The sequence below is a fragment of the Populus alba genome, chromosome 4 (genome assembly GCF_005239225.2).
Source record: "Populus alba chromosome 4, ASM523922v2, whole genome shotgun sequence".
NCBI classification, from domain to species: domain Eukaryota; kingdom Viridiplantae; phylum Streptophyta; class Magnoliopsida; order Malpighiales; family Salicaceae; genus Populus; species Populus alba.
The window spans coordinates 3,006,615-3,029,390 of NC_133287.1; the positions used below are offsets into that span (position 1 = coordinate 3,006,615).

The following is a 22,776-nucleotide window of genomic DNA, read 5'->3' on the forward strand; positions in this document are numbered from 1 at the left end:
AATTTAGGCTTGAAATTCCATAAACTCTTAATTATCTTATAATATTAATTAATTAATTTAAAAAAATAAAAATAATAAGATTCAAAATTATTTCTTCAATCAAATTCTAATATCATATTAAAAAGTCATGTCAGCCCGAATACCTTTCTAAAATGTTGTTTATGTAAAGATAATCCAACATACATTTGCAAGCCTTTTAAAGTTATTTATGGCCTTGAAAAGATGTCGAGGGCTTGGTACCATGAGTTGCGCTAATTTCTTCTTCTATTTGGCTTTATGAATTCTCATGTTAATAATCAAGCTTGACCACCCGAGGGTGTTTGAGAGTGTGATAGTGGTTGTTTTTTAAAGTGTTTTTCATTTGAAAACATATTAAAATAATAATTTTTTTAAAAAATTATTTTTGACATGAGTACATCAAAATAATATAAAAATATTAAAAACATATTAATTTAAAATAAAAAAATTATTATTTTTTAAAATACTTTCTAACCGCAGTTCCAAACATTGTTATCAATACTAATATTGTATCTTGCACCTTAAGCTGGACTCACATTACTTACACATGCTTCTCTTCTATTAATGTTTTGGTCTCATGCTTTTGTCGTTATTGTTTATTTAATACACTTTATTGTTTCTTGCACTATATTTAGATAATATCGCATTGTTAAAACTTGTAAAGTTCATGCTATTTTTATGTTATTAATTAATTTTAACTATAAAAAAGAATAAAAATGATGAAATTTAAGCTTGTAATTACTTGATCAATAACTCTGATATCATATTAAATAATTATCTCAATCTAAAAATTTAAATTATTAAATTAGATCTTAAGATATAATTTATATTATTCTCTAATCTATGTAAAATAAAAGGATTTATCCTTTGTATTTTTATTTTTATTCAATATTAATTTACTTGGTAAAAAAACATGGCATTATCAATATGATTTCATGTTTAATTTGATGAATATATTTATTATGTATATTATAAAAAAGTGATTGTTTAATAAGGAAATACCTAATTTTGCTTCTAAAACAAAAAGACTAAGAAAGAGGCTAATTAATTTGTACAGGTGGAAAGACTACTTGATCAAAATACTTTGTATAGGAGGAAACATTTATTAATCAATAATAAATTACTAAAGTATAAAATCCCTTTACTAATTACAAACCTGGATAAGGTAATTGGATGGAATATAGTTCAAAAGAGTTCAAAAAAAAAAAAAAAACCCAGACTTTATAGGTATTAAATAAGAAAATAAATTAAGAAAAAGAACAACTTTTTTTTTTATTCAACGGTAAAAATGATCACTCTAAATCTTTCCAACCTTATTATGCTTACAAACTGGAACTCTTTCTGCCTTGCCAATATCATGCAGTGGTCCGAAAACCCTAATACCAGCCTAGTTCCTCAAGTTCAGATCAATGCTAAATTCCCCTGATATGGGATTGACTGTGATAACTAATACAACATGGGGGGATTGCAATTGTACATCAAAAGTTTATGTAGCAGAGGTTCTCTTTACTTTCAGCAGTCCCATCTGAAATTTGCTACTGGATGATCGCTCAAAATCGAGCTACCAGCTTTCTCTGTTGAGGAGCAGACTAGACTCATTTCTTAGAACATCGAATTTCCCATTGTTCCCTAAATTTTCAAATCTTCCCAATCAAGGGATTCGTTTTCATAATCATATTTTTGATGCCTACTGCGTGACAACCTGCCCATCACGGCCAAACCTGAAACAATCCGGCCATGTTGAATCAGAAAGTGTAGGCACAACCACTTATACCTGATCGTCAAAATTCACTAAAAAAAAGAATAACCACTGTTGTTGTAATGAATCAACTTCTACCACAACTACAATGCTTGTGCACGCATGCAAGTAATCAGTGAGCATATGTTTAGTGTATGCACACAGGAAAACTGTGGCTGTACCTTCAATCATTCTGTAGAAAGCTGACCACCATCCATCTTGGGGAACTTGGCTCTGTTGCAGTGTATCACATATCGCTTCGTCATACTTCCCCACCAGGACATCCTGCAGCCTTATAACTGCATCTTTTGTTTTCCTGAGGATGCTGTCCTCGTCTCCAACATCCAACATTGGAAGACCATTCTCTGAAGAAGCGAGACTAACAACCAGGGCCAGTTGGGCAGCTGCAGCCCATCTTGAAGAGTCTATCCATCTATGATCATTCTTCCTTTTACTCAACTTATTCTCTTTACTTTCAAACACCAGGCTATACAAGTATTGAGCATTTGCTGGACCTGTACTTTGAACCATCCTAGAGAATGCGCTTCCTTCGTTTGGCAGTAGCAGTTCCTCTGGGGTGCCATGTTCTAAGACCTGAAAGGTTGAAGATTCTAACATGAGTTAAACAAAGGATCACTACATGACATATTGGAATCATAAAAATTTGTGAATGAAGTTGGTTAGCATGAAAATTCTTGATGATCCCTGCTTCTTTCTTTTTTCACATTAATTTTTTCAGGATTGTGTTCAATAAACTCAGTTTTCCAAGCAAGAAGGAAACAGGGAACAACTTCCTTGCAAACATAATTTGAGAGCATACCTGACCAGCCTCAAGCACAAGAATTCTGTCGCAGTCAATAATGGTATTTAGTCTGTGAGCGATGACTAGCATTGTGCAGGATCTGAATTCTTCTCGAATGGTTTTCTGGATAAGAGCATCGGTTCTAACATCAACAGAAGCAGTAGCTTCATCAAGAACAAGAATCTTTGATCTTCGCAGCAGCGCTCGTGCTAGACTTAGTAGTTGTCTCTGTCCAACACTAAAATTCTCCCCTCCCTCAAAAACCTTAGAAACCAAAACAAATCAACTTTACAGTTTGCTTTACCCGATAATCAACTTAATGTTGTGCACATCTGAAAAAAATATGTATTAAAAACATTTCTTTGACTTTAGATCAGCTTTAATGAAAATCGATGCCATAGTTTTTTAGTAGAATGTTTGTGGTGGAGCACTATTTCCACCCATATGTGTGCTTCATATTAGTTTTTGTCACACATTTTTAACAATGTTTTTAAAATATATGAATAGCTAACACAGTTTGACTGATTAAGATTCACTGACAGAAGGTAGTTTGATAAAAGGTAATCTAAGTCCATACCTCAGCATCCAGACCAAAAGAATTATTTCTAATGGCATCCTTTAAATGTGCCCTCTCCAAAGCCTCCCATAGGTCACCATCATTGTGTTCACTAAATGGATCGAGATTAAATCGCACAGTTCCTATAAGAAAACGAATGACAATTAGAATGAAACAAGTGTTAAGATTAATCACCAATGTGGCTTCAGCCTGGCTATGGTTTCTCAATCAAATCTCAAGTATTCTTGGTTAGCAAGCTTTCAAGTGGAAAACAAAATCAAAACAGAGTAAGAGCATAAATCATCTCAACTCATCCAAAAGACAGTATCAAATGTCAACATAAGAAAAGAAGTTGAACTAGAAAAATCCAGTTTTCAGTTTCTCTTGACAGTACCTGAGAAGAGAACTGGTGATTGGGGTATGATACTGAGAGTTTTCCGCAAATCTGTGAGTCCAAACTTAGCAACGTCACAACCATCAATGGTGATTTCTCCTCTTTCCAGTTCTACAATACGGAATAGTGCATTTAGCATGCTAGATTTCCCTGCTCCTGTTCTTCCAACTATTCCTAGCTTTTCACTGGGAGAGACTTCAAAGGACAAATGATGCAAGACTGGAGGAAGCTCGGGTCTGTAACGCAGAACAACATCCCTGAATTTAATTGACCCTGACGAAGGCCAAGCAGGAGGAGGACGATTGGTCTCGACAATGGCAGGAGCTTCGGAGGGTAAATCCATGTATGTGCCAACACGCTCAACAGAGTTTAAGCTATTTTCAGCTTTACTAGCATGTCTTAGAACATTACTCAACAGACTAGTGATGTTCAAAGTATAACTAAGTAGTAGACCCATTACAGATGCAAATTCCACATGATTTTCAGTTCTTCCATTCCCCAAAACTGCAAATGTTGCTATCAACCAAATCATGATCCCGCCTAGTGTTACCAGCCTTATGGTGAGCCAGTGATTTGAACTCATATTTACAAGAGTAAACCTGATATTATTGTCCATAGACTTCCCATTGATGATTGCCATCCAATCATATGCTTTATATGCACGAATACTTGACAAACCATTTAACGCTTCTCCAAATTGTGCATAGATTGGAGATCTGGTAATGGAATCCAGACGTTTTACTTCACGGGATGTGCTCTGTACAATACAGTACAAGAGCATAGTTATTAGAGCTTGTAGATACAATACTAACAAGATGAATTAACTACCATAAAAATGTCAATTCAACATTAATGGATACATATCACTGCAGAAATAGTGACTATGAGGAATTACAATGAGATATTTAAACAACAGGTAATGGGTAAAGTGTTTTAAACACGTACATAGTTGAAGGGTATGGAGTTCTTTTTCTAGCTGAAGATCATTTAATTGAGCCTACATGAATTCTGACATGAAAAACTTCAGAATTTATGTAATTGTTACGGTCTAAGGTTATTCTAAATTTTAAGAGACATGCATGTTTGGCTTATTTAGGATCTAAGTGGCGTTATCTCAGAAGATAACTCTTACATGTGGAACTGATAAAAACAACAATAAATTGATGCATGAAAAAAACCACCTCGTAGAGCATCCCAACCAAGATACTAAAGTTACATTCATTGCAAAAGGCATACCAGATTCAAAACAACAACAACTAGGGATTTCTCATCATACCTGATAATATAGATAGGCTGAATAAAACAAGATCAGAAGTGGCATAATGGCCCACAATGATATTGTGCTCACAATGCCTATCAGCACAAAAGTTGAAAACAGCTGCCAGGCTTGGTTTAGAAAATTATTGGCAAAATTGGCAACGTTACGATCTATTTCACCTAGATCCTTTGCAAACCTATTGATTATTCTCCCGGATGGGTTAGTGTGGAAAAATAGCATGGGAGCTCGTAGGATAGAGTCTAGCATGGCATCATGAAGTCTTTTGGCTGCATGAAGACTTGAACTGATTAACCAATAAGAGTTCACTAGAGTCACAATCACCTGAACCAGAAATATGAAGTAAGACTAATGACCATAGCAATTACATAAATTCTAAAGTTTCTTCCTCACTGCTTCTCATTTTTGTTTCAACATCTGTTATTCTATGTTAAAAAACAACTGCAAATGAAAGAAAGTAGAATGGATTAAGCTATTTCTGTCTTTTTCCTGCTAAAAGCTTACAACTATTGCGACACTAAGATATTGATGCCAGCTATGGCTGTGAACAAACCTGACCAAATGATAGAAGTCCATACACAAAAATGTAGTATCTTGGCCTATAACTCTCCAAAGTGCTTTGATTAGTCCAAAAACTCAACCATGTGCTTCTTGAAACTCGAAGAACTTCAGTTAATAAATAGCACAAAAAGATTATTAAAACCACCCATATGCCTCCTAATGCATTGTTATACCTGCAAATGGACATAAAAATGTCAAGTACAAGAGCAACAAAATTCTCTTCGAATGTTTCATGTTTATGACTAGCATAAATGCTATAGAAAAACTAGGAAATATTAATGTATTCACGTTACAGAATGGCCATTAGTTGAAAAAATGTTTCTACCACTGGTTTTAAGTGCTTGTTGGAGAGCTTAAAACTACAAAGACACTGTATAACATGGGAACATCTACAGTAAGTAGTTGGTATCCAATGGACATTAAATGGTTTTGCATCCAAAATACGTGCATTTAAGCATCACTAGTCTTCAGGATATCCAGTGCTACCTTGGCCACAATTTTGGTACAACAGTTAAAGACTAGGAAATATGTTCTCAACTTTGACCCGCATTGAAGTTTTCTTAGAAGACCAAAGAGGTTTACCCAAGAACTTGGTTTGCACGCTTCGCTGCTGTGGGCATCATATAAAAATCTGTTGAATGTATTCAGAAAAGGGTCCCTATCCCAAGACATTGTTCAGAAATTGCGCAAACAATCAAAGAAATAAAATATAGCAAAATCTTAAATAAGCCCCCTAAATTACCTTGTCAAAACATTCCAACTGACAACACCTGTTTCATGTTCTTCTTGCTTGATAAGTACAGATTTCCCTCCTTTCACTTTCATCTTGTAACCTGCTTTTTGTGGCAAATCATTTCCCCCATTAGCCGCTGGTTTTGAGCTTTTGCAGTCCAAATTTTCACTGTTCTTTTCTTCCACTAGCTCTTCCATTTTCCCTGCATTTTCCATCAGCTTCTGGAACAGCTTGCCATTTTTAGACAGTTCCTCAAAGGTTCCCTCCTCTTTAATCATACCTTCACTGAGAAGAAGAATTTTATCCACTTGTGGAAGAAAATGTAGCTGGTTGGTGACAAGAACCCTGGTTTTTCCTTGCAACTTGTCCTTAATACAACTGTTGAAGACCTGTAAATTCGAGATTAGGCTAATATTTAGCTTAAACAGAAGCTTTTTAAGCTTACTTTTAGAGCTTCGATGTGTAAAGCTAGGTATTGTCAAAGTCATGAAACACTAAAGTAATATGAAAAAGAAACAGAGAAAAATTCCCTCGAACTCATAACCTGGTCTTCAAGGAATAGCATCGTTGGAATGAAGTTATTGAATGTTCACTTTATATAAAGAAAGCTTAATAATAAAGAGCTGCTCATCACCGTGAACCATAGCAAGCTCGCTATAAGATATAGCACAAGTAGCACTAGTGATCAAATTAACTTCAATGTGAGCTTATAGTATTTAACATGACCCAGTACCTGTCGACCAACATGAGCATCTAAAGCACTTAAAGGGTCATCGAATATGTATACATCAGAATTGGAGTAGACAGCCCTAGCCATGGAAACTCTTTGCTTCTGCCCTCCACTAATATTGACTCCTCTTTCACCTATCTCAGTGAGGTCATGACCCTGAATAAACAATTATGAGGTAATCTTCTAAGGGATATTTCAAACAAAACAGAAGAATCAAGAGAGAGAAGAAAGGGATGCACTTAACTGGAAGCAAGTCGAGATCATGTTGTAATGCAGTTACATCAATAGCTTTCATATAGCGTGAAGGTTCATATTCTAACCCAAATAATATGTTGTCACGCACCTGTAAGAACAGATTTTCAATGTCAAGAATGTGCACAACATTAATGCAAAACCTGAGAAGATCCATGAAGCTTGGCTTTGAAGCACAGAAGTACTACAAAGATACAAAATAAATGATAATTATGTAAGAGACCAAAATTAATTAACAAGGAAGAAACTAAGCTGTAACTCACAGTAGCATTGAAGATCCATGAAACTTGAGGAACATATGCAACAGTCCCTCTTATAACAACTCTTGCATCTTCCATAGGAGGCAGTTCTCCAAGCATTGCTGATATAAGAGATGTTTTTCCTTCTCCAGTCCCGCCAACAATTGCAACTAAGCTGCCAACTTGTATTTTTAAATTGATATCTGACAAAGTTGGCTTTTCTAGCTGGAAAAGGCATGAGATTCTAAGATTTCTTGAATAAGAAGCATGTTTGAGCGTTAAAATCAATAAGTAGACCACAAGAAATAGCGTGGTGTTTATTTACCACCACACTTCCTAACAATGTTTCTAGTATAATTCCTAATTTAACTATGTTTAGAATACAAAATTCCAATCAAGTGCAAATACAAAAATTTCAAATAAATATCAAATTCAACTTCCATCAAACCACAAGACCAATTTCTTAGATGCTTAAGATTTAGAAGTTAACCTTTGAATCCCATAAAAAGTTCCCATTTTCAATTGAGATGGCTGGAATTCCAACTTTAAGAGGCAGATTTGGTGCTAAAATTCTCTCTTCAGCTAGAAACAGTTCCTCCAAGCGTTGCAATGATATATTTGCATTTACAACCTACAGAACAAGTTACAGTTAGACACCTAAGAAAGAATATAACCAATATGAGTGATCATACAGCACGCAAGGTAAGCTAATTAGCTATTGACTAAATAACATGAATTTTGTAGTAAGCACATAATACAGCCACAGATTTATTGAAGAACATGATAATTTTGTCTTGAGATAGAATTATGCAAGAAAATAAAGCTAGTAATTTTTTCATTCAAAAAAGTTCTTTACATCTCTCCAGTTAAGTTTTGGCATAATTATAAATATTTTGGTATGAACATTTTATCTTGAGATTTTGTCGATAGAAAAGTATTTTGTAGGATTCTTGGATAGAAGACCTCTTTATAAGGGTTTTTAGTAACAATCCTAGCATGTTAAAAAAAAACAATAGGTTTTAGATAAAGGATCAAATTCATGCTTTTTAGGAAAAACTTGTACTTCAGATCATCAAGTTTTTTTTCAACACAGCCAACCGCACTAGCAAACACAAATCTGGTATGTGACATGAAACATGAAGAATTATGACAAGAATGCAAGGACTTGTTTTTTGTTTTTGTTTTGAGGGGGGATCGGTTTGCATCAAAAGCAGTGCTGTCATCATCAACAAAACTTGTATATTATCAATTATAATTAGTGAAATAGAAAAAATAACAGAACCTGGCTTAGTAAGCTAGGAAGCATGTTTAGAGGAGATCTTAAGACTTGAAACAGAGAGAGTGACGTAAATGCCTTTGCAGGTGTCAAATCTCCACCAAGAAAGGTGAATGTGCCAAATGAAACCAGTGTCACAATAACTGGGATGTTGTTCAGTATAAAACTATTGAACTGCAAAAGAAGGGAAATAGTCAGTCAATGCACATGTAAGGTTCTCGTACATTTAACACCAGCAGCACATAAAGATTGCAGTGCTTTGGTTAGTATTGCATTTGCATATAGAGGATGAAGATCACTTATGCAAAAAAATAAACGACAAATCATGCCCTTTCAAGTGATTAGTTATAGTGTCTCCATGATCATTATAATTCTACCAAATTAGATTAACTGATATGCTTATTTACATATTAGAGGAGCAAATCATTATAATTATACCAGATTAGATTAAATGATAATCATATTTACAAATTAGAGCAAAATAAATGATAAAATACATGTTAGAAGCATTGTTTGGAAATAGATTTTAACATTATATATATAGATACTTGTTCTCTATCGGAATGTAGTTGCATACTCAATCAATAAGTCAAAATTTAAATGCACAAGCTTCTCTCTCTCTCTTTTTTTATTTTTATTTTGACTGAGGTGCACATACTTATCATAACTCATAGGTATACATGACTCCATAGGTGGTGGGATGTAGGATATGATAGAAATTTTGGCAATTGTTTCTTCTCAAGACAAATTATACTTCATAGTTGGATCACATTTATAATTTTCTAGATTTCACTATGAATATAATTTTAAATGGTATCATTGAAGCATCATGCTTTTTGCATGTTCTTGGAAGAGAAGGAGCAACAAAATAAATCAGCAAGATATATAGTTTTTTCCATACAGCAGATAGTAATTGTGCACTGCGAAACCATGACAACTCATCATCCCGCACAATTTGAATTCTGGATTGAAAGCTCTTCTCCCATGCATAACATCTGAAATATTTCATTTATAGACTCAAAACAATCACTTGAAATGGCATGACACTGAAAATATAAGAGCAATTCTTCTTAAACTTAAACCATACTTCACAGCATCCATGGCAGCCAAGATTTCATTCATGAGGCTAACTCTTTTGTCTGTCCTATGCAATCCTTCCTTAGTTAGCTTTCTCATCTTGCTTATCAAAATTGTCTATCGCACAAAAAGATTAAAAGGAATGAAAATCAATTTGGATGAAATGAAAATGGGTCACTTAACTAAATTAATTGCACAATTCTATCAAACTACAGAAGTAATGATACTTCTAAAATCTAATGACTTGATACAACAACTCTGAGCATATAATACACAATTTACCTATGGATTTTAACTAAATTTTGTAACTTGTTCTGGAGTTAGAAAAGGTAACTTCTGATTTCATGTTTTGACTCAAAATATCTTTTCAGGCACAAAAAGATAGCAACTTGAAGTGATATGCATTGTAATATTACCAAACATATTAGTAACTTACAAAATTTACTTGTGGACTTGATTTACAATGGATAAATTAAAGTAACCTCGCACCTTGCAAATTGCAAGTCAATCTTTTAGTACAGTGGAAATCTTCCTTCCATATGTGAGGTGAAACGCTCATATAAGGAAGGAAGAGGGGCAAATGTTATATCCAAAATTTAGTTAGGCCCAATAAATTTGTTTAAATGTACAGGAGGCATGCTAATTGGAAACTCTTATAACAAGAAAAACAGTTATAAGAGATAAGCATGTGGACCGATTTTTCCAACAACCTGGAAGAGAGTGGGGACTAATGAAGTGTGATAATAGCAGGAATTGACAACATAGAGAATTACAAGACAGTGTGGATGGTTGGAAAAAGAACGTGGAGCATTGAAAAGAACGTAACGGGACAATAAGGTATTAATATAAGTTGAAGTAGAGGAAAAACACATCAATCAACACATTAACAACACAACCAACTTGCAAACTCAAACAGCTCTCAGAGCTCTTTCTCCCAAGTTTCAGGACACCTGAAGCTTGTTATGCTATAGCTGTAGGCAATAACACCATAGGCTGATAGATAGATTTGTATGTTATAGTTTGGTTACTCGGGTTCTACTTTGTAAATTAAAAGTGTCTGTAAGCTCTTAAACAATCTTCTAGTACTCAATTCTTGCACGAATATCATGTCTGAAGGAAGAGTCCAGGTTTGTAAACAAAATTTCTCACCAATGAAAATAAGTTCCCTTTCTAGTCTTGAGTGTTATTAAAGTTGCAATCTCACTTTTGTTACTTGTATGTTGCTTGATTCCAAAATGAGTAGCATGAGCATATTATTTATTGCCATAAAGTCTGGAGAGTATAGTCATCGGTTTAGAGATCATCTTTATTATACACACACAACGGAAAAAAGTCATGTTGGTGGTACAAAAATGGTATAATTAAGCCTTCAATTGTATGAGGTGTTGGGTACCACACCATTGTTGCTTATTTTTAAGAGTTGATGTGGCACAATTATATTGCCATGGTTCAACCAGCCTGAGTCAGGCGGTTATGGAGGTTTTTGGATGATTCGATCAAACCGGTCTTTAATGGTTCTTGTAGGGAAAATTATAAGTTAATCTATTCCCTCAACCTAGACCATTCTAGATCTAATTCACCTATTAAACTAGCAGGTCCAGTTTAGTTCTAATAACACTAGTACACCCAACAAGCCATTAAAGAATATTCTAGTGTGCCTACGTAACTTGAAAGCTAAGCCATCTATTCACACCTTAAATAGACCTTGCCATATGAGGAGACCTTCATGCACACAAAAAAGCTACTCTATAAGTTATGAGCACATCAATTAACATTTTGGAGTGCTTGAAAATTTTATTTTTATTGATATTAAATAAATTATGGTTGATTTGAATGACGTGAAAAGATCAATACAATAGACCCCATCTAGTTTGAGATTGAGGGACGCTTGTTTGTTGTGTCAATATTAAAACAATATAAAGGAATAGCACACAGATTGTATATTATAAAACTAATTAACTAAGACAAGCAAATGTTGATTCTAAGAATCAAAACACTAAATTTAGCAAAAGGAAGAATATTTCTTACTTGTGTGGGGACCAAGAGAACAAGCATTAGCGAGCCAAAAAGTGAAGCAACACCTAATTGTTGGTAAAGAAGAACCATGGAGATGGTGATACGAAATGGAGCAGACCACAATCCATGAAGTTGTTGGCATATTTGCTACAGAATACAATGGCAGTGCATTTTAGACCTTAATAAACAATGGAAAAAGAACGAATATCGGAGAGGAAAGGTAAAAATAAAAATAGGATAAATGACTTGATGTGTCCATGTATAATTAAAAAGGTCTCCAATATTATCTCTTTTATCCTTGTATAGGACTCACATTCTTTAATATGTTCCATCAAATTTTGCCATCTAAATTGATAAATGTGTATTTTTTTTGTTTCAAAATTACCCTTGAGCAATACAAAGATGTACTATAAATAATTGAGAATGTAGCGACATGTTGGAGATTTCTCCAACTATATAACTTGTAAAATTAATTTTTTAATTAGCGAATTGATTCATTAATTTTAGGGGAAGATAAAGGGATGTTAGAGAGTCATGTAATTTAAAACAACTCAAAAACATAGTAGTTGTTTTTTTTATAGAATAATTATAGTAGTTATTGATTAATATATTAAATGTCCAACTATAATAAAATTCTTATATTCCTTTTAAAAATTACTTATTTCATAATTCACAACCTAAAAAACAATGGTTGTCTCCCTCTTCCCTTGGAAATTCATTGTTACATATAAATCCCAAAGCCAAGATTCGAGAACAAGCCAATCACACATATGAAGGACAAAAATGTTGGCCACCTCCCTCCTCCCCAAGTTTTTTATGAAGGACAAAAATGTTGGCCACCTCCCTCCTCCCCAAGTTTTTTAAAATGAAAAAATTAAGTTTTTTTTAACAAACTTCATTTTAAAAAAAATTAAGAAATCAAAATATTTATAATGTTTTAGAAATTAAGAATTAGTTTTTAGGAAAAACTACAGTTCTTGAAAATGTATTAAGAAATAAAAGAAAATGTGAAAATTGCTTGAACATTAAAAAATATCACAATAAAACAATTTAAAAAAAGTAAGGACATGATGAAGACTTCCTAATTATACAAGGGCAAGGTCATTTGGATAGGATATCAATAAGTATTTATGATATACAAAAATTATTTTATTGCCATTATAATTTCTCTTCAAATTCATATAATATATAATGTTCCAAGTAGACACTCACTCTAATGAATAATTAATTCTCTTTTCCCATGACATGAGTCACTAAATGCATATTAATAGTTCTTTATAAAGAGCATACCTGAAGTGCATTGGCATCTGTTGTGATCATATTTGTTATTTTACCTGATGGAAAGTTCTTTCGACCCTTATGAGTTAGTTTCAAGGATTTACGAAATATAGCAGCCACCTGCAATTGGAAAAGGCTGCTGTAAAAATAGCTAACTCATCCAGAAACAACAAAGCAAGAATTTGGATTTGGCGAACAACCAAAATTCCAAAGAAAAATGATGCTGAAGGATATATTTGAAAAACAAGTTCACATACATCTAAATATTGATAAGAAAATAGTTTTACCAGTGTTGACCTCAGCTGAAAACCAACACGCATAACATTCTGGAAAAACTGAGATTCACAAAGCGCACCAAACAACTGAACCATGTAAATCAACCAATTAATCCAAAAACTACATTCTATTGGCAAATATAATAGCATAATAAATTTAGCCAAACAAGAAGAAACACGGTTAGGAGAATAATAGGAGTGGCTAGCCACATAGTCTAGCAACATTTAGATACATGAAGAATTGCTTGATTTTATTTGTCACAGCATTAAACATTATAGTGGCTAGTTATACTATATTACAAGGAAAATTATGAGTGGCTAAGACTTCTTAAGTTTTTGGACTCGACGAACAAGTAACATTACCTTGATGATCATATGAGCAAGTGATACTCAACTACCAAAGGAGAAAAAATTGAAATAAAGCAACAAAAAAATATTTAAATTAAGGAAAAAAGATCAAGAAAACAATTTAAAAAAACAACAATAAAGCTAGAATAAATAAGTTTAATGTTTTAAGCAACAATTGATATGATTTATTTGATTGATTGGTGACAGTTTTGCTACAAAATCAGCTACACTTCATATTTATATACTCAAAGTCATATAACAAACACTCTATAAAAGGAATATAAATTCTCCAAAACTACTTGATTTTTAAATTTATAACTTTCACTATCAGTTAACTTCACTATCAACAATCCCAAATACAAGTGTAACCTGTAGTTGAACATTTTGCGAGTACTAAAGGCTTCTCAATTATCATTAACAATAGTTAAATGCTTAAAACACTATTATATCAACTAGAAAATCCCGAAATAAAACCTAACCAAATATGTGCAATTAAATGATGAAATATGTAAACTGAGTTGCTTGAATGTTAATACATACAATGGAATATATTATGTATGCCATAAGATCAAGCTAAGGAAATAAAACAGATAACATCATACGAACAGTGAAATTAAACATATAAAGGTAGAGAAAAATGTTTATACATATTCAATCTGTTTCATATAAAAATGAAATTGAAAGAATAGATGAGTTCGAATTCATACCACCCCAAGGAAAATTATGAAGGCATAGATATAACCAATCCAAGCTGGATCACCTCGTTGCATTGCCTGCATGTAGTGGAACAATTACAAATTTGGCAGCATAAGCACGATGTGTAAGAGATTTGAATTGTGCCACATATCAAATTTGAGTTACTCAATTGAACTATTTCTATCATAGGAAAAATGCTATTCAATAGAGCAATTATTGAAGCATAGAAAAAATAATCTTTGACTAAATGTTGAGAGACATTTGGTGCAATCAAGAAAGCACATAAAAAGAATATAGATTATTATTAGTATTATCAAAATCCTTCTGTATGAAATCTAAATAAATTCTTACCAAACATGAAACGCTAGCTAATAGCAAAATCGATGTCATGCATTATATAAAACAAGGCTTTAACAATAAAGAAACAGACCTGCAAAAGGTGGCTCAATACAATAGGTCCCATAAATTGAGAAAGATCATGGCCAATCTACAAGTAAAAATAAAAAGGTATAAGCCCCACATGACTTGTGACATTAGTAGAGAGTTCCTAAAGTCCACTTTGTTAGGTTTCAGTCTAGAACATTAGTTTGGATAGAAATTGTTACAATAGCAGAGAGAAAATTTTGCATGGTCCATAACTAATAAAGGTTGAAATTGAGAGCATTCCCTACAATTTAACAGTTGAGGCAACAATTTTGATATATATTATGAGTCGAGCAATAATATCCCAACTTGCAATAGGAAAATAAAACTAAAAAGCTCAAGCTTCCATGTTCACCAAATTCAAACTACAAGATAGAAAAAGTAAGGATGATAATTTATTGAGAGATTAAACAAGTTAAAGCAATCCTAGGAACATGTACCTTAAAAAATCCTCCCAACCAAAACCTACAGAAAATGAGAGATGAAAATGAATAAAATGTGACTAATATATATTGGTAATAGTAAAAGAAAATATTTACTACAATAAGCTAAATAGTAGAAACATCTCATGCATTGTAAGTAATTTTACAACACTCCTGATATGTTTTTCTTATTTAAACCTGTAAACTATAGGATGTTTTCATTTGTATTTCTTCTCTTAGATTTATCAATTTTAGTTTTTAAATACCGTGTATATGCCATCTGTTTTTCTCATAAATCATCAATAAAATCATAAGAATTATAAGGGTTGATTTCTTGATGATAATTTGATCATAATGTTGTTGGAGGGTGATTTCTTGATGCTTTTTTTATCATTTTCTTTTATGATTTTGGAAAAAATTATAGGAAAACAAGTGGAACTCAGATTCTAAGTGATGGATAAATGGACAGAATCTAACATAAAGGGTCTAAATCAAAACACCTTATAATTTAAGAGTTGAAATAAGGGAAAACAATTGTTAAAGGGTCTCAATCAAACAAAAAACATATAATTCAGGAGGTTTTACGAAGGATAAAGCCACCATGGTATGTTTAAAGTCCAAAAAGTATCAAAATGAAAGGGAATGAAACAACATGAGACTTGCAATTCAACCAATACCTTCCCCCAAGACTACTGTTTAGTGCTCTTAAGAGACGTGGCTTTGGCCTTTTAGATTCTTCAACCCAACAAGTCTGGAACCTGCAATAGCTGAAAACATTTAGGAAAAAAGGGATACGAGGTTTCCCTTAAACCATGAAAGAGAAGAATGTGGTGCATACGTTTTTATCAATGTCTCAGTCTGGTCCCATGTGTCTAACTTCCAAACATCCTTTTCAGTAATAGGTCTTTTATGGCCTTGCTTCATGAGTGGAGTCAACCATCCAAAAAATATTCCTTGCAGAGGGAAATGAATCAATTTATCTATAAGCATTTAAAAAATTAATGACTAACCAGCTTAGCAATCACTGAAACCACACTTTTGATCTCTAGCCAACATGCAGTTCATTACTTTTTCTGTCATAAGCAACCGCTTGAGAAATAGAAGCAAGAACTTTGAGATCTCTTGGCATTGAGAACAGTGAATAATGAACTACTTACTAGAAAATAAGTTGGCGTGCCTCTCAGGACATATTTGCTCTCTTCCAGGAAGTGCTTCATATTCACAATTATCAAGAGACTCAGATTCCATCATAACATAATCTGGATAAGGATCCAAATTGGGAATATAAACAAGTAGAAGAATCCCAAGCAAAACCTGCAACAAAAGTAGCCACACGGCAAAATATGACTGAGGTGTTTGTCATTTTTGGGAATGATAAAGAATTTGGTCAAGCTAATGAAACAAAATTGAACTTCTATGCCAAGAATTAGTGTTGATGTCATCGGTGTATTCTAAACAACTCAATCGTTTTGGTATCAATCTGTAACATCCAGGATGTTGTGGTGGCCTGTGGAAAAAAAGTGGATTCAATCAAGGCTTAAGAACCTGCCAGGCAGTTCGAGTAAGAAATTGTATCTATTGGCTGTTTAGCATCAGGATAAGCCTAGAGGTTCCAACAGGCTCCATCCTATCATCTAAAGATGCCAATATCCATGGCATTGTCCACTCCCCACCTTTACCAACTTAAGAAAATCCCAACGAAGATACGTTAAAGAGTATCAAAACATCCAAAACAAAGCAGCTTTCATGTCATTCTCACAAAACTTTAAAAATTCTCCTTGGAATGTTGTTGTTAGGTGCTTAATTTAAAAATGTTGTTGATTTGGTTTATAAGGCCAAGCCAGGCTAGGCTCAAGTTGTAATGTCCTCCAAGGCCATGGAAAGTGACTTCAGTTTTGATAGACTGAAGAAGAGTCAAAATTCGTACAAAAAACAGCTAGAGATGTTCTCCTTAGCATAAGCATTTACCAACCCTGATTGAAGGCTAGTGAATGGATGATAGGTCAAAGTAGCATGAAGAAAGATGAGAAAATTAGAAGAGCTGATATACCCTATAATCTTTATATTATAGAGAAATAAAAGGCCACAAACCTGGCAGAAAACCGTGCTGATATACATATACAATGTAAATCTGCATTCGCAAAAGAACTGTAGTTTAGTGTTGCCTCCAACATAAATTGAATGAACAGCAGAAAATAATACTGTTAATCCTGCAAGCATCCTTATCTAGAATAACCATGAAATCTATATTAGTCATGCCCATCCAACCTCATTGCAAATTGCATTTATGCGATAAACTTTCTTCTTGAGGCTTGTACAGCAGGATTACCTATTCTCACCAACAAATAGTTTATTTCAGCAAATGTTTTTTAGCCTGAATTGCACAATGTCTTGACTTGCATGTGGATTGGATTGTATCAGAGTCCACTGACAGATTGTTCATTGGAATTAAAAATTCAGGAATTTAATCCCCACCCCACCCTTCCCTCTCTTTATAAATAAGATGGCAGGACACTTCTCCTGTTAAAAAATTCAGCTTCTAAAATTTTCCTTTTCTTATTCTCAATTGTGACAAGTTTGGCAGAAGCCCAGATTGTAATTATGGTCACCATTACTATCTTTCTATTTTATTTCCCCTGAAGCCTACTATATAATTTAGCATCACTCATTTTATCAACTAAGTAATTACAATAATGTTCTCCAGCCAATAGTACAACATTGCTATCTTTTTATTTGATGGGGCTGTTGCACAGGAAAAAAAAATAAAAAACCTTGCTCACATTAAATGGCACTCCAACCTGCTGGAAAAATACACGAGAATAGAACATGGTTGAGTTAATTTATTATGTCAGGAAATGGAAGAATGACTAACCTACTGTAGTAATCACTCACTGACAGTATGAGATTGAGCATTGCCGCTTCCCCTACCAACACATAAATGACTCCAAACCGCACATACCATCGAAACTGTCGAATGTATATTTTTGTTTCCAAACCAATCATGGTAAGAGTGGAGCACCAGGCAAGGGCCTCAACAATCAAGGAGACCAGCTGCAAAGCACAGAAAATCCACTAAGAAGCCAGTAACAGGATTATCAGAAGAACAAGTTAAATACAGATTTTTTTGAAAAACAAAAGAAAAGAAAGACAGCCAGCAAATGCTGATTTAGAAATATGGTTTATCTTTGACAGAAACTTTAGAAGTCTAAATTAACGAGAAATTAAGTTCATGTACCTCGAAGGGAGAAAGGGAAGTCTGGCCATCCAGATTGAAGATTGAGACATCCATAAACAACCTTAATAAAGGCTGAACTGTGCAGTAAGCAGCCAAAAAACCCAGCATGTAATTATAGTAATTTGTCCCGAGACAGTATTTTTGAACTTTGGTATTGTTGTCAATAATCAACCATATTCGATACAAGCACAGACCAAGAAGAACCAGATGAGAAATGCAAATGACTAGGGAGTCAATGGCACAGGGAGTGTAAGCACCAAATGCATTATCCACTTCTTTTTCCCAAACCCCATTTGACACAGGTCGACAATACCAAACCAATGCCTCCAAACCCATCTTCCCACCTCCCTAAGCAAACCAAAACTGCTTGCTTTACCTACAGTTGATCAAACAGAGAGAGGAAAACATAAGAAAAACATAACAAAATGAGTAACAGAACACATCGCTAAGGAGAACAGCAAGTACAAATAGTACTGAAAGAAATCTCTAACATTAACAAGTTTAAATGATAGAATGGTCAACTTGCTTGTTCTGACACTCCTACTGGTCCTTTGCAGAACGAATGATATCTGAGCGTGTTGATTAACGTCAGAAACATAAACTAGAGCTAGGAGTGTTGCTTTTTCATTTTCAGGATAGTCGTTTATTTGCTTAATTTAATAAGGAGTATATAATATTTTTTTTTTGGATAAGGTTTATAATATATAGTATTCATGGAAATACAAACGACAAATGGAAATCTATAAAGGTAATTCAATGGGTTAGGTTTTAAATTTAATTTTTAATGATTATAAGTTTGAGTGCTGGTTTATATAATCATTACTTTTTTTAAAGGTAAAATTAATCATGCTATATACAAGTTGTTTGAACATCCAAGTTAAAAAAAAAAAAATCCATAATAGCAAGCGTCACGGCTTACTTGACTGGCACTCCCCTCTTACTCTTATTCTTATTTATGAACGAGTGAGTGAGTAGCAGGCATCCATACAACTAATTTCCAAAGCTGGTGTTGCATTTGGAAGCATATACTTTTACATTAATGAAGTCAGTGATTAATTGTAAATTAAAATGCCACCTATGGCGGGGAGGGAATTTTGTAAGCCTCGGATAATTTATTTCCACCCTTATTTTGTCTCTTCTGTTGCTTGATCTAGCTGGGTATATTTGAAAGTATGGTTAAAAGTAAATTACTTTTCAAAATAATATATTTTCCAAAAGCATACTTAGTTACTTTGCTTACATCTCTGTTCTTATCCAATAATCTGAGACTTCGAGTATATATTGTTTTTTTATTATTATTTTGATGTGATGATATTAAAAATAAATTTTAAAATATAAAAAATTATATTATTTTAATATATTTTTAAATTAAAAAATATTTATCATAATTTTTATCAAGCTCTTATCAACCCATAACAAACGGACTCACCATTCAAAAGCGACCTTCAAAATCCATTGCAATTTCATGAAGTATCAGAATTAAATTATGAAGAACAACACTTCCAAAACTGATTTAAAGTTTGTTCACAAGTGTGGAAATAATTATAGTTTAAATTATTTTTTTTTGAAAAAATATATTAAAATAATATTTTTTTAAATTTTTAAAAATTATTTTTGATATTAACATATCAAAATAATTTAAAAATATAATTTTAAATAAAAAAAAAATTTAAATTTTTAGAAAATATTATTTCAATTATATTTCTAAATATTATCTGATATGATTATATTTTTTTAAAAAATATTTTTTTATATTTTTTAATTATTTTAATGTATTAATATTAAAAATAAATTTTAAAAATAAAAAAATATATTATTTGAATATATTTTTAAATAAAAATAATTTAAAGAACAACTACAAACAACCAACCTATTAGAACTTTTATCAAACACATTAAAGGCACACAATTTCTTATAGCGACACAGCAACAACGAAGAACAAATCTTTGAGAGAGAAAAACCCCAGTTTAAAACAAGATTAAAAACTCACCTTCGAGATCAGGAGGATACCCATGGTAAACGTAGCAAGTATCTTTTTGCTAGCCAGAGCCAAACAGAAGCGATCAACATTCAACACAAAGAATTCCCCCATGAACTTAGCCATCTGCAGACTCAACATGCCACTAGCTTAAACATCGAAGAGAGAATTAGAAGAAGAAAAGAAATCGAGGGAGAAGTAGAAGAAAGAGAGGGAGATTGAAACTGTAACCGCAGAATTTATTCTTTCATTACCTGCCTTACAAGTTCTTCGAACTCTAGCCTCCTAACCATCTCAACTGACTATAACTAACAATTAACAGCTCTGACCAGCTAACCACCGTAACTAGCTGACTTTCATCACACGCCATTTTTTATATTTACACTTGCGAAATAATTTATTTTTTCAAGAGAAAAATTTCATCTTTTTTCTTGCATCATCAGCATACAAAACGAGGAGGTGAAAGAGAGAAGTAGAACCTGCCGTAGTCGTCCAATACATCAGCGGACGTCTGTTTGAATGAACTCTTGATCGATCACAATAATTGGAATGTACGCGATCTTTGGCCAAAACACTTAACTTATACTACGCATTTCTTTTCTTAAAAAAAAAATATTTTGAATTATTTTATTATATACTTCTAACTTAAGATTATTTTAACTCCTTTTATTTATAAATTATCTGTGAAATAGTTTTTAAATTAAAACCTAAAGTCGCATTCCATGAGCTCAAGATTATAATAATTACTTGCTTATTAGAGAGAGGTTCGTGGTTTTTATAACCTTTTTATAGCTAATTAGCACATTGAGCAAATTTATTTTTTAAATTAATAATTTTCACTCTAAGATAAAGATAAGAGCTGTGCATGTAGCATGCACAACCTATAGTTCACAACATATAGTTGTTGCAAAGGTTCTATCATTTGATTTTGTTTGGCTAGGTGTTTTTTTTTTTTTTGGAGAGTGATAATGTAGATTATTTAGTTAAAAATTTAAAATGAATTTTACTATAAGTTGCATATTTACTACATGTGCAATTGTTGTTTATGAGATATAATGAAAATTATTTTCTCATTGAAAAATAATTTTATCTACTGTGTTAATGTGCGGAAAAAACTGACCTTTTTTTTTTTTTAATCATCATCAACTACAATAACAACAATAAAGGGTAAAATTACCCTTAAAAAATACTTAAAATAAATTCTAATTTCTTTAAAAGAAAAACCTCCTTTCAATAGGTAGTTATAAATACAGTCAGTACAAAATTGTTAGTGACATCTAGTTCTTCCTCTTTAGCTAATTTTTTTTTCCAGACTATGCAAAATCCAAAATGCTCCCCAATTCCAGTCCAAGCCCTAGACAGAGGCTTTATATATATATATATATATATATATTCCACTTAACAAATCTTAAAATTATTTAGCTGAGATTTGAAATTAGCATTTTAAAATTTAAAGGATCGGAACACATTCTATCTTATATTGCAAAAATATATCTCAACCTTTGTAAATCAATCACATTTTATTTTTAGTTTATCATATAACAATGTATATTTAAATACAATAAAAAATAAGTTTACTTCTTTTTAATTTATCTTATGTAAATATATACATTACAAATTAATACATAAATTAGTGATTTTAACATCTATTATCAACTTTAACTACACTTTTAAATAAATAATTATAACCCGTTATTTATTAAAACATATTTTAAACTACAGTTTTAACGATTTTTGAAAACCAATGTTTTTTTAAAAAAATTAACCACAAAAAACTACCATAAAAACAAACTCACCCTTACATAAGATGAGCATATGTTTAAAATTTGTTTAATTATATTACGTTTTGACCGACACACCACCAAAGTCGTTGTAGTATAGTGGTGAGTATTCCCGCCTGTCACGCGGGTGACCCGGGTTCGATCCCCGGCAACGGCGCTTTTCTTTTTAATCTTAGACGCCTCTTCTTGAATGCTTCTATTAAAGCCTAACGAAGTAATAAACCTTCATTATTAAAAGTCATCATACGGCTTTTTATTTTTTTTTGTATAGAAGAATTTATTTTTTTGCTAATTTGTTAACATAGTGTTCTTTTTTTTTATTCGAGGGATCTCTCTCATTTATTGTTTTTCCTTAAATTACTTGAAATAATAAATACTTGATAATTATATTTTTTTTTCATTTTAATACATAATTCTCCCCCCCTCTCTCTCTATGTGGTAAAGTTTTAAATATGTTTTGAGTGGAGAAAATATTTGAGTTTTAGATAATAACTCGAAAATCCACTTGCTAATCAAAGCTAAATCTTAAAAAAATAATTGACTAGTAATTATACATATGATTGCGTGCCCATTTTGAAGAGCACATTGAACATTATTTACATCTTTGAAAGTCGGAATCCTCAAAATCCTTCTGCAAGTCAATTAATTAGGGTAAGTAGTTAAAACTAAATC

General features: G+C 32.5%; 1 protein-coding gene and 1 non-coding gene across 6 annotated transcripts; one reads left to right on the top strand and one right to left on the bottom strand.

The window, feature by feature from the left end:
• Window positions 1-1,265: 1,265 nt before the first annotated feature.
• LOC118047380 (ABC transporter C family member 12-like) lies at window positions 1,266-20,874 on the bottom strand. 5 transcript variants are annotated; one of them, XM_073408745.1, is made up of 28 exons: window positions 20,336-20,874; window positions 18,346-18,721; window positions 17,983-18,161; window positions 17,202-17,241; window positions 16,268-16,424; window positions 15,949-16,063; window positions 15,788-15,868; window positions 15,129-15,153; window positions 14,696-14,752; window positions 14,277-14,342; window positions 13,234-13,308; window positions 12,959-13,066; window positions 11,681-11,815; window positions 9,663-9,769; window positions 9,477-9,570; window positions 8,654-8,749; window positions 7,790-7,930; window positions 7,324-7,524; window positions 7,053-7,151; window positions 6,812-6,964; window positions 6,088-6,467; window positions 5,338-5,518; window positions 4,785-5,108; window positions 3,509-4,265; window positions 3,136-3,257; window positions 2,577-2,822; window positions 1,939-2,350; window positions 1,266-1,739 (listed from the first exon to the last, which is right to left on the bottom strand). In XM_073408745.1, the coding sequence occupies exons 2-28, from the start codon at window positions 18,679-18,681 to the stop codon at window positions 1,648-1,650; spliced, it is 4,779 nt and encodes a 1,592-aa protein (XP_073264846.1). In that variant the 5' UTR covers window positions 18,682-18,721; window positions 20,336-20,874; the 3' UTR covers window positions 1,266-1,647. The 5 variants fall into 5 exon arrangements, with proteins under 5 accessions (XP_073264846.1, XP_073264844.1, XP_034912560.1 ...); XM_073408743.1 differs by having other exon boundaries at window positions 8,582-8,749; window positions 13,234-13,281; window positions 20,336-20,873; XM_035056669.2 differs by having other exon boundaries at window positions 8,582-8,749; window positions 20,336-20,873.
• Window positions 20,875-22,189: 1,315 nt separating this feature from the next.
• TRNAD-GUC (transfer RNA aspartic acid (anticodon GUC)) lies at window positions 22,190-22,261 on the top strand. Its single transcript has one exon. It is a non-coding gene; the product is annotated as a tRNA-Asp (tRNA).
• The last annotated feature ends 515 nt before the right edge of the window (window positions 22,262-22,776 follow it).